This window comes from Oncorhynchus masou, chromosome 32 (assembly GCF_036934945.1).
Source record: "Oncorhynchus masou masou isolate Uvic2021 chromosome 32, UVic_Omas_1.1, whole genome shotgun sequence".
In the NCBI taxonomy this organism is placed as follows: domain Eukaryota; kingdom Metazoa; phylum Chordata; class Actinopteri; order Salmoniformes; family Salmonidae; genus Oncorhynchus; species Oncorhynchus masou.
The window spans coordinates 18,502,570-18,514,959 of record NC_088243.1 but is presented as its reverse complement, the minus strand read 5'-3'; the positions used below and the strand labels follow the sequence as shown (position 1 = coordinate 18,514,959).

The following is a 12,390-nucleotide window of genomic DNA, read 5'->3' as shown; positions in this document are numbered from 1 at the left end:
ATAAATGTTTTGGTACCCTTCCCCAGATCTGTGCCTCGAACCAATCCTGTCTCGCAGCTGTACAGACAATTCCTTCAACCTCATGGCTTGGTTTTTGCTCTGACATGCACAGTCAACTGTGGGACATTATATAGACAGGTGTGTGCCATTCCAAATGATGTCCAATCAATTGGATTTACCACAGGTGGACTCCAATCAAGTTGTAGAAACATCAAGGATGATCAATGGAAACAGGATACACCTGATCTCAAAATTCAAGTCTCATAGAAAAGGGTCTGAATACTTATGTAATAAGTTATTTTTGTTTATATATTTTTTTATACATTTGCAAAATGTTCTAAAAACCTGTTTTCGCTTTGTCATTATGGGATATTGTGATGTCATTATGGGGTATTGTGATGTCATTATGGGGTATTGTGTGTAGATTGAGATTTTTTCTTTATTTCATCCATTTTAGAATAAGGCTGTAACGTAACAAAATGTGGATAAGTGGAAGGGGTCTGAATACTTTCCGAATGCAATGTATATTATTACTAAGTAGTATAATATATTATTACTAACTGTAGGCTATAAAAAATTAAGAGTTGCACACTATTCAAAGGTTGCACCTCCATCACTCGGTCAAGTCATGCTATTGTTATTGTTACAGTTTTCTTCCAGTGAAAGAGAGGAGGACCAAAACGCAGCGTGGTTATTTATAAACATCTTTAATAAAGATGATAACAGAACAATATACTTATACAAAACAAGAAAACGTGGAAAACCGAAAACAGTCCTAACTGGTGCAAAACACAGAGACAGGAACAATCACCCACGAAATACCCAAAGAATATGGCTGCCTAAATATGGTTCCCAATCAGAGACAACGATAAACACCTGCCTCTGATTGAGAACCACTCTAGGCAACCATAGACTTTCCTAGACAACTCTACTAAACACAACACTATAAATCTAATAAACCCCTAGATAAGACAAGACACATAAATCACCCATGTCACACCCTGGCCTGACCAAAATAATAAAGAAAAAACAAAATACTAAGGCCAGGGCGTGACAGTTATGAACGTTCTCAAGCCGCCCTCTATCGGTGGCGCCATAGTGGTGCACTAAAGTGGTGATAAGCCCAGTCATTCTGGACGGAGTCTAACTACGGTTTAGTCTAAATTACACTATTGTGCCTGGAAATACGATGACATTGATAAAGTAGTCAAATATTTAGTAGAAAACAACTTTGCCAGCATTATCATGTTGTCAAATTGACTTTAGACAGATGGCAATGTTGTCATTAGCTTGCAAAGTTCTCTGAAATAGCTAGCATGCTAACGTTAGCTAGATCAAATCCGGTGGCCTCCACTCAACCTTAGCTGGCTAGCTAAAGTTATACTACATCTAAAGTCAATCTGGTGACATCAAAATGATGACAAAAGGTTTTCCTTCTAATTATTTGCCTCCTTATGAATGTCATTATATTTCCAAGCCACTGTCACATGTGCTCCCTCTTGGGCCTCTAGGTCACCAGGCTGCTCGTTATGGTGCACACCTGTCACCATCGTTACGCGCACCTGCGCATCATCAGACTCAACTGGACTCCATCACCTCCCAGATTACCTTCCCTATATATGTCACTCCCTTTGGTTACTTCCCCAGGCGTTATGGCTTCTGTTCCTGTGCCATGTCTGTGCATTGTCCGTGTTTCTTATTTTATATCTATGTTGTGTTTATTTATTAAAACATTCACTCCCTGAACTTGCTTCCCAACTCTCAGCGTATATCGTTACAGCACTTTGGATGAAATCTTTATCAGTGCTTGTTGACGATGCATTGAGAAGGATGCTCAGTCGGGCATCCGTCCAAAATGAATGTTCAAAACAATATTGTGACGAAACAGGCAACCCATGAACATATAAATAAGCTGGCAGTTATTTATTGGTTCGAACTTTGTGGTGGTTCTGAAGTACTGGGAGCTTGTACACTGGCAAGAAAATGTATGTGAACCCTTTGGAATTACCTGGACTTCTGTATAAATTAGTCATAACATTTGATCTGATCTTCATCTTAGTCACAACAAAAGACAAACACAGTGTACTAATAACACAAAAAATATTGAATTGTTCTTGTCTATATTGAATACATAATTTAAACATTGGAGGTTGGAAAAAGTATGTGAACCCATAGGCTACTGACTTCTCCAAAAGCTAATTGGAGTCAGGAGTCAGCTAACCTGGAGTCCAATCAATGAGACCAGATTGGAGATGTTGGTTAGAGCTGTGCTGCCCTATAAAAAACACTCACAAAATTTGAGTTTGTTATTCACAAGAAGCATTGCCTGATGTGAACCATGCCTCGAACAAAAGAGATCTCAGAAGACCTAAGATTAAGAATTGTTGACTTGCATAAAGCTGGAAAGGGTTATAAAAGTATCTCTAAAAGCCTTGATGTTCATCATACCACAGTAAGACAAATTGTCTATAAATGGAGAAAGTTCAGCACTGTTGCTACTCTCCCTAGGAGCACAGTGCAGAATGCTCAATGAGGTTAAGAAGAATACTAGAGTGTCAACTAAAGACTTACAGAAATCTCTGGAACATGCTAACATCTCTGTTGATGAGTCTACGATACGTAAAACACTAAACAAGAATTATGTTTATGGGAGGACACCACGGAAGAAGCCACTGCTGTCAAAAAAAACCCATTGCTGCATGTCTGAAGTTCGCAAAAGAGCACCTGGATGTTCCACAGTGCTTCTGGCAAAATATTCTGTGGACAGACTAAACTAAAGTTGAGTTGTTTGGAAGGAACACACAACACTCTGTGGAGAAAGAAAAGCCCAGCACACCAACATCAAAACCTCATCCCAACTGTAAAGTCTGGTGGAGGGAGCATCATTGTTTAGGGCTGCTTTGCTGCCTCAGGGCCTGGACAGCTTGCTATCATCAACAGAAAAAATAATTCCCAAGACATTATCAAGACATTTTGCAAGAGCATGTTATGGCTATCTGTCTGCCATTTGAATCGCAACATAAGTTGGGGGATGCAACAGGACAACAACCCAAAACACAGATTTAAATCAACAACAGAAGAAAATACGCCTTCTGGAGTGGCACAGTTCTGACCCGATTTTTCAAATGCTGTGGTATGACCTCGTGAGCGGTTCACACCAGACATCCAAGGAATATTGCTGAACTGAAACAGCTTTGTAAAGACGAATGGTCCAAAATACCTCCTGACCGTTGTGCAGAAAACGTTTGGTTGAGGTTATTGCTGCCAAAGGAGGGTCAACCAGTTATTAAATCCAAGGGTTCACATACTTTTCCCACCCTGCACTGTGAATGTTTACACGGTGTGTTCAATAACGACATGAAGCCGTATAATTATTTGTGTGTTATTAGTTTAAGCAGACTGTGTTGGTCTATTGTTGTGACTTAGATGAAGGTCAGATCAAATGTTATGACCAATTTATGTAGAAATCAAGGTAATTACTAAGGGTTCACACACTTCTTCTTGCCACTGTACATATATCGAGTGTGCACCTCTTTGTTTTGATAGCCTACAGTTCACTCACCACTAGTCAGCACCTCTGCTAAAGTTTTTGGGTGTGTGCCAGCTCATGCTTTTCATTGTCTAACTAACATTCCTCTACTACTGTAGCCTTTTCCTGTTTCAACTCAAGATGGCTGGTGCTAAATTGCGTTTGTTTGTAGTCTGCATTAGTCATTATTGTGTGTGTGTAAACAGCTCCAATCGGATTGGGTAAATAGGATCATGACACGCCTTCCATGAGTGAATCAGAAATGAAGGAAAATTCCTTTGAGGTTGGGAAGGAGAAGGATAACTCGCTGGCACAGTTGTGTCTGCTAATTTTCATGGAGCTCCTAGCTAGTTAGGTTCATTTCATTCTTCCCAAATGAACAGAGCATTGAGGCCTGACTGCTGAGTTTCATATAACACACTCTCACACACTGTTGATTTACTTGTTTATTATCGAGTGTGCTTTTGATTGAGGAGCAGTTTACATTCATGGAATTATTTGACCTTTTGTAGAGGCATTGGCAAAATAGATTAAACGGTGTCAACGGCACGCAAACAAAAAACAGTTCATACAGTGTTAATGAAGAAAAACTAAACTTGCTGTGCGGGGGGTTGTTCATTGGCACATCATTGGGTTCATCTCTATATTTTGTATGCAATTACAGATCCACTGCAAGGCCTGCGTGGATTTCTGATTGTCTGATGCTCAGAAACCCTCACCTTAATAGAAGCACTTTGGTAATGTTGCTGTATTGTGGGATTTGATATTCCTACAGTACAACATGGCTGCGCATTTTGTCTAGTGGACAATCTTTTGGGCTCTTGATTATGTCTATCATCTTTATTGCATAGGACATCTTATTCAAGTAACCACCAATCACACCTCTTGTATTAGTGGCAGGCATTTGTATAAAGCGAATAACCAATGTTGTGTTGAATTATACACTCATATCAACATAACATAATATCTGACAATGTAACAACCTTTGTTTACCAGAATGGCTTTAGTTTCCCAGTGCTGGGTCTTTTTCAGTAGGTCACACCGTCGCTAAATGTTTTCAAACATTCTACAGAAAACAACAATGTCCAGGTGGTCCCTCTTTGTTTTCAGCTAATTTTCCAATGTTTTGTGCCTAATGAACATGACCCTAATGTGTCCTTTGATGTGTTATGTTATCAGGGGGAGTTTCTGCAGAGCCACTGGGAGGCTCAGAGGGATGTCCTGGACCAGCTGAGTCTTAAACTGAAGAGCCAGCAGTATTGCACTGGCACCATCAGGAGGACTGGGAGGGAGTACGCCCAGATGTCCAAATACAACAGGTAGGTCGCCACCATTGATCCTCAGGGCCACCGTACTTATGGGGACTCACTGGACTATGTTATACAGTTCCACAATCAGACGTCTTCAACTTCAAATCAAATCAAAATGTATTTGTCACGTGCGCCGAATACAACAGGTGTAGACCTTACAGTGAAATGCTTACTTACAGGCTCTAGCCAAAAGTGCAAAAAAGGTATTAGGTGAAGAATATGTAAGTAAATAAATAAAACAGTGAAAAATAACAATAGCGAGGCTATATACAGTAGTGAGGCTATAAAAGTAGCGAGGCTACATACAGACACCGGTTAGTCAGGCTGATTTTGGTAGTATGTACATGTATATATGGTTAAAGTGACTACGCATACAGTATATGATGAACAGAGAGTAGCAGTATCGTAAAAGAGGTGTTGGCGAGTGGTGTGTGGCGGGACACAATGCAGATAGCCCAGTTAGCCAATGTGCGGGAGCACTGGTTGGTCGGCCCAATTGAGGTAGTATGTACATGAATGTATAGTTAAAGTGACTATGCATATATGACAAACAGGGAGTAGCATCAGCGTAAAAGAGGGGGGGGCACACAATGCAAATAGTCCGGTTAGCCATTTGGTTACCTGTTCAGGAGTCTTATGGCTTGGGGGTAAAAACTGTTGAGAAGCCTTTTTGTCCTAGACTTGGCACTCCGGTACCGCTTGCCATGCAGTAGTAGAGAGAACAGTCTATGACTGGGGTGGCTGGGGTCTTTGACAATTTTTAGGGCCTTCCTCTGACACCGCCTGGTGTAGAGGTCCTGGATGGCAGGAAGCTTAGCCCCAGTGATGTACTTGGCCGTACACTCTACCCTCTGTAGTGCCGTGATGTCGGAGGCCGAGCAGGCAGTGATGCAACCAATGTTGCAGCTGTATAATTTTGAGGATCTCAAAACTAAATCCTTTTCCTGAGGGGGAATAGGCTTTGTTGTGCCCTCTTCACGGCTGTCTTGGTGTGTTTGGACCATTCTAGTTTGTTGCTGATGTGGACACCAAGGAACTTGAAGCTCTCAACCTGCGCCACTACAGCCCCGTCAATGAGAATGGGGGCGTGCTCGGTCCTCCTTTTCCTGTGGTCCACAATCATCTCCTTAGTCTTGGTTACGTTGAGGGACAGGTTGTTATTCTGGCACCACCCAGCCAGGTCTCTGACCTCCTCTCTGACCTCCTCCCTGTCTCGTCGTTGTCGGTGATTGTGTCGTCTGCAAACGTTGTGTCGTCTGCAAACGTAATGATGGTGTTGGAGTCGTGCCTGGCCATGCAGTTGTGGGTGAATAGGGAGTACAGGGGGGGGGGACTGAGCATGCACCCCCCTGTGGAGCTCCAGTGTTGAGGATCAGCGTGGCAGAAGTGTTGCTACCGACCCTCACCACCTGGGGGCGACCCGTCAGAAAGTCCAGGATCCAGTTGCAGAGGGATATGTTTATTCCCAAGATCCTTAGCTTACTGATGAGCTTTGAGGGTACTATGGTGTTGAATGCTGAGCTGTAATCAATGAATAGCATTCTCACATAGGTGTTCCTTTTGTCCAGGTGGGAAAGGGCAGTGTGGAGTGCAATAGAGATTGCATCATCTGTGGATCTGTTTGGGCGGTATGCAAATTGGAGTGGGTCTAGGGTTTCTGGGATAATGGTGTTGATGTGAGCCATTACAACCTTTCAGCACTTCATGGCTACAGACGTGAGTGCTACAGGTCTGTAGTCATTTAGGCAGGTTGCCTTTGTGTTCTTGGGTACAGGGACTATGGTGGTCTGCTTGAAACATGTTACGAAGAGCGTGATCACACAGTCGTCCGGAACAGCTGATGCTCTCATGTATGCCTCAGTGTTGCTTGCCTCAAAGCGAGCATAGAAATGATTTAGCTCGTCTGGTAGGCTTGTGTCACTGGGCAGCTCTCGGCTGTGCTTCCCTTTGTAGTCTGTAATAGTTTGCAAGCCCTGCAACATAAGACGGGCGTCGGAGTAGTATGATTCAAACTTAGCCCTGTATTGACACCTTGCCTGTTTGATGGTTCGTCGCAGGGCACAGCAGGATTTCTTGTAAGCATCCTTGAAAGCGGCAGCTCTACCCTTTAGCTCAGTGCGAATGTTGTCTGTAATCCATGGCTTCTGGTTGGGGTATGTACGTACCGTCACTGTGGGGACGACGTCCTCGATGCACTTATTGATAAAGCCAGTGACTGATGTGGTGTATTCCTCAATGCCATCGGAAGAATCCCGGAACATGTTCCAGTCTGTGATAGCAAAACAGTCCTGTAGTTTAGCATCTGCTTCATCTGACCACTTTTTAAAGACCGAGTCACTGGTGCTTCCTGCTTTATTTTTGCTTGTAAGCAGGAATCAGTAGGATAGAGTTGTGGTCGGATTTACCAAATGGAGGCAGAGCTAATTTAGATTTTTTTTCCACTCTGGTTGCACATTTAACATGTTGATAGAAATTTGTTAGAACTGATTTAAGTTTCCCAGCATTGAAGTCTCCGGCCACTAGGAGTGCCGCCTCTGGGTGAGTGGTTTCCTGTTTGCTTATTTCCTTATACAGCTGACTGAGTGCGGTCTTAGTGCCAGCATCTGTCTGTGGTGGTAAATAAACAGCCACAAAGTATAGCTGAAAACTCTAGGCAACTAGTGTGGCCTGCAATTTATCACAATATACTCTACTTCAGGCGAGCAAAATCTAAAGACTTCCTTAGATTTCGTGCACCAGCTGTTGTTTACAAATATGCACAGACCCCCCCCTCGTGTGCTGTTCTATCTTGCTGGTGCGGCGTGTATCCCGCTAGCTGAATATCCATGTCGTCATTCAGCCACGATTCCGTGAAACATAGGATATTACAGTTTTTGATGTCCCGTTGGTAGGATATTCGTGTCCGTACCTCGTCTAATTTATTGTCCAATGATTGCACTTTTGGTGAGTAGTATTGACGGTCTTAGGTAGCCAACTGTACCAGCCAGCCCATTCTGGGAACATGGTCCTTTATTTTGAAACGGGGTCTTTTATTTGAAATGGAATCTTTTATTTTGACATCAAATGATTTACTGAAGTGAGAGAAATATACTGTACAGAAAATGGAAGCATCTCAATGATGACTGTTTATTCTAGCTACCACTACAACCACTAAAGCTTGGGACAATATAATGTGATCTCTTGCAAAGAAGAAGAATAAGGCTTTCATTTTCTACAAAAGAAGTTGGTCTGTCAATTTAAGCATTATGTTTATTCACAATGGAATGAGATCTCACACACACTTTTTTTCAACTGGGCCTTACGTTCTTAACGTTGTAATCTGCTGTGTACAGCAGAAGCTCAGCACAACTCTTTGTCATGGTTCTCTCTGCTGTTTCATGCCTTACTTTGAGGGTCTCTCTCCCCCAGTGGTTATCACTAACACACAGAAGCTAGCTACTGTACTAAACAAGCTACTGTTCCACTCACTGGGAAAATACACACTTCAAAGACTAGGAATGGGAGAGTTATGTTTGTTGTGCTGATGATAAGCAATATAAAAATGTGAGTGGGCATAATGGACACCAAGCACAGAGCTGTTGTTCGTACCTGTACACCAAAACCAATTCAAGTTGCACAGGATATTTTAACAATAATGATTTTATACATCTCATTGGTAAAATCCTTCCCTTTAAGCCTGAAGTGGACCCATGTTCATAAGCAAATGTTAGAGGATTATTTGACCCCATATTCTTCAACACAGTACCCTCAGTGCTTGGTAGCAGAGGAGCCCGGTGGGCGGAGATAAAGGAGGACAGGCTCATTATGAAAATGGAATGGAAAGGTATCAAACACATTGTATCTGTAAAAGATACTGTTCTATTTATTCCATTCCAGCCATTACAATGAGCCTGTCCTCCGATATCTCCAGCCACCACTGGTAGGTAGGCTACATTTCTGTGTCTCCTGATTTTAGAACAATTATATATGTAATTGGAAAAAGCCTTTCCTCTAACCCATGTTAGTAATTGAATTTTAAAGGATTATTCGACCACAGATTATTCAACAGTACCCTGAGTGGTATGTCGGTAGGCAGGTTCCATTTCTGTTTGAGTCTCCTGCTCCCCAGTCAGTCCTGCAGCAGACTTAAAACTGACTCTCCTCCCTTGGCTTTGAATCAAGCCTCATTTTAATCCTTTTAAGCCTCTCATTGTAATGATTTATTTTGTGGAAAACCATAATGAACCTTTGAATTTTAATGATGGCTGCCTGCTCAATGATTCATTGTTTTGACTCTTTGGCCCTTTGCATGTCTTCGGGGAGGTGCTGTCGAAATCTATAGCCGAGGCTGCCTCTCCTCTTGCTGGCTGACTCGCCGCCACCACCCGACGCTGTGTTTCCCTGCCTGTCGACTCAATAGCACACCTCTCAACCTTGAAGCTGATAAATACGGCACTGCTGCCATTCACTGAGACTGAGAGAGGGACTCAAAAGGCTCCACCCAAAGAGAGGCAGAGGGGAGGTTTCTCTAAGATGTGTGTCCGTAATGGCACCCTATTCCCTGTATAGTGCACTGCTTTTGGCCAAAGCCTCTGTCCTATTCCCTATAGCGCACCAGAGCACTACACTATATAGGCAATAGGGTGCCATTTCAGAGTTGCAGCCTAAGTCAGCCCTGCTTGTTTAAAGGCACCATACAGGGATAGATCTTAAATTCCCTCATTAGCAGCAGATGCAATTAACACCATCAATTAAAAGGGCCTTTCTATAAAAGTGTCATTTAACTGAGATGCGAGAAGTGTCAATAAGACGTCCAACCTTTCCTTCCAATTGCTCAGAGACACAGCGGCTCAAGTGATGGGCGGGGGTGTCACGTTAGGCACAGTATGTAGCACTGCTCTCCTATCAGGCAGCCAGCACCCCTGTGAGATTGATGTTAAGATTGATTTGAACAGCATAGAGGAGGGAAACACTAGTGTTCCTGTCAGGCCGGGGCTGTAGTGTGCAGCACCCACCCAGCCATCCACTGAGCACAGAGGTAGCACCTACCTCTATGATTAACACGGTAACATTTAACGCATGTCTACTTTCCTTATGCTGAGGGAGAGGGAAGGAGTTAGAGTGAGCGGAAGAATGATCTTCGAAAATAAACGCTAAAAGGGTAGGTTTGGGGGGGGTACAGTAAGTGCTTTGTACACGTCCAAGGCAACTGACAGAGAAATATTGTGACAGTTTAAAAGGCTATAAAGTAGCTCTGACAAATGGATCCTGCTGTGTGAGCCTTGATTTGATTCTCTAATGTGTTTGTTTGGTTAGATGCCAACAGATATCTTGTTCTACAAGAATTTAGTTTGGTATTGACGAGGAAAAAAACTAAATCACCGAATGGAATATTGTAACGTATTTATCTATTATAAAAAGCCTACGGCAGCGTCCATATAATGAGTGGTGGAGTTGAATGCCTCAGGGTGACATTCTTCTTCTGAGGCTTCACTTGACACATGGTTTCCCATTTCCTGTCTCCCCTGTTTTGATATGATCAATGTCTACTGTATAACAAGGACTTAAAGGTCCATATTTTCATTTTCTTTAATCAATGTCTGATTTTGAGTTTTAAGTTTCTCATCATTGACATCACTGAGGATTTGTCACGGACCAACAACACCACCACTCTTGTCAAAAGGGCGCGACAGCGTCTCTACTTCCTAATGCGGCTGAAGAATTTTGGCATACCGCCCCGGGTTATCTCCAAATACTACCGCTGCACCATCGAGAGCGTCCTGACCGGTTGCATCAAGGCCTGGTACTGGAATTGCTCTGTCCACAACTGCAAGGCCCTCTAGCGGGTGGTGAAGATGGCTCAGTACATCACTGGGACCATGCCTCCATCCATCCAGGACATCTACTCAAAATTGTGCCTGAGGAAGGCACACAACATCATCAAGGACCCCACACACCCCAGCCACAAGCTGTTCACTCCCTTACCGTCGGGCGGACAGTATCACAGCATGAGGTCTGATACCAACAGGCTCAGAAACAGTTTCTATCCACAAGCCATCAGACTGCTGAACATTTGAACTGGACTGACCACCTGCTCTGATTCTCCACACCTGAGAACATATTACAACTGCTGCTACCAGACTCTTATTATACTGCTCCATTTATACACTTGCCCCCCATCCCCCCTTCCCCAATACACCTGTAAATATTGGAATTTAAATTGTGCCTTCCTGTATTAGACTTATGCTAAAATGTTTATTCTATTCTACTGAGCCATTTACTTTATGTTCGTATTCTTATCTTGTACTATTTCTTATTGTTGCATTGTCGAGAAGGAACCTGCAAGTAAGCATTTGGTTGGGCAATGTATACCATGTGTATCTTCCCAAGTTCTCTCACGTCACCCCGCTCCTCCGCTCTCTCCACTGGCTTCCAGTTGAAGCTCGCATCCGCTACAAGACCATGGTGCTTGCCTACGGAGCTGTGAGGGGAACGGCACCGCAGTACCTCCAGGCTCTGATCAGGCCCTACACCCAAGCAAGGGCACTGCGTTCATCCTCCTCTGGCCTGCTCGCCTCCCTGCCATTGAGGAAGTACAGTTCCCGCTCAGCCCAGTCAAAACTGTTCGCTGCTCTGGCCCCCCAATGGTGGAACAAACTCCCTCACGACGCCAGGACAGCGGAGTCAATCACCACCTTCCGGAGACACCTGAAACCCCACCTCTTCAAGGAATACCTAGGATAGGATAAGTAATCCTTCTCACCCCCCCCTTAATGACTTAGATGCACTATTGTAAAGTGGCTGTTCCACTGGATGTCAGAAGGTGAATTCACCAATTTGTAAGTCGCTCTGGATAAGAGCGTCTGCTAAATGACTTAAATGTAAATGTAATGTAAATGTATCCTGTACATATGACTAATCAAACTGTAAACTTGAAAAGGCTCATACAAAGAGCTCCGCCATGCTCATTGAAGTGACATACAGTATGTAGTACTAAGCCCAAACTCAAACCTGCTCCTGTGTTAACTCTGTTGCTGCTATAAAGGAAAATAGAGAGTGTGTGTTGTGTTCATATTTCCCAGTTTGATGGTTGTTTATGCAATCTCATTCATAGTAGTTTCCATTCGACGGCTTTGTGAATGTGAGGCGAGGGAAAGGGAAGGGAGTGACATCAGCAGCCTGACACAACAATGTCCAGAGAAGCCTAGATTAATACCGAAACGATTTGAACCACTAATGTGTCTAAACATGTAGCCACCCTCCGAGCCTTAAACCAAAGCCCTGACGATAATGTCTTTGTGTGAGCAGTTGCCCTTGTTCATTTCATAAATCTTTGATGTTATTTCATGTCACAGGCTGGGGAGGGGGAAGTAGAGATTGGGCTGTGACAGAGGGAGGGAGAGAGTGTTGGAAGGGGGAGGGAGGTATGTGTGGAGGGTTGGAAGAAGCAGAGTTGAAGTCATGTTTAATTAAGATGTTTCTGTGCTGTAGAGGTGTCACTCACTAGCTTGGTCAGAGATCCAGTATGTCATGTTTAATTAAGATGTTTCTGTGCTGTAGAGGTGTCACTCA

The 12,390-nt window shown here is 43.4% G+C and overlaps 1 protein-coding gene across 1 annotated transcript in view; it reads left to right on the top strand.

The window, feature by feature from the left end:
• The window catches only part of LOC135525661 (A-kinase anchor protein 6-like), a 277,280-nt gene that overhangs the window by 131,682 nt on the left and 133,208 nt on the right, over nucleotides 1-12,390 (top strand). Inside the window, 1 exon segment of the mRNA XM_064953416.1 lies at nucleotides 4,709-4,848. Within this exon segment, the coding sequence (XP_064809488.1) occupies nucleotides 4,709-4,848 (140 nt within the window).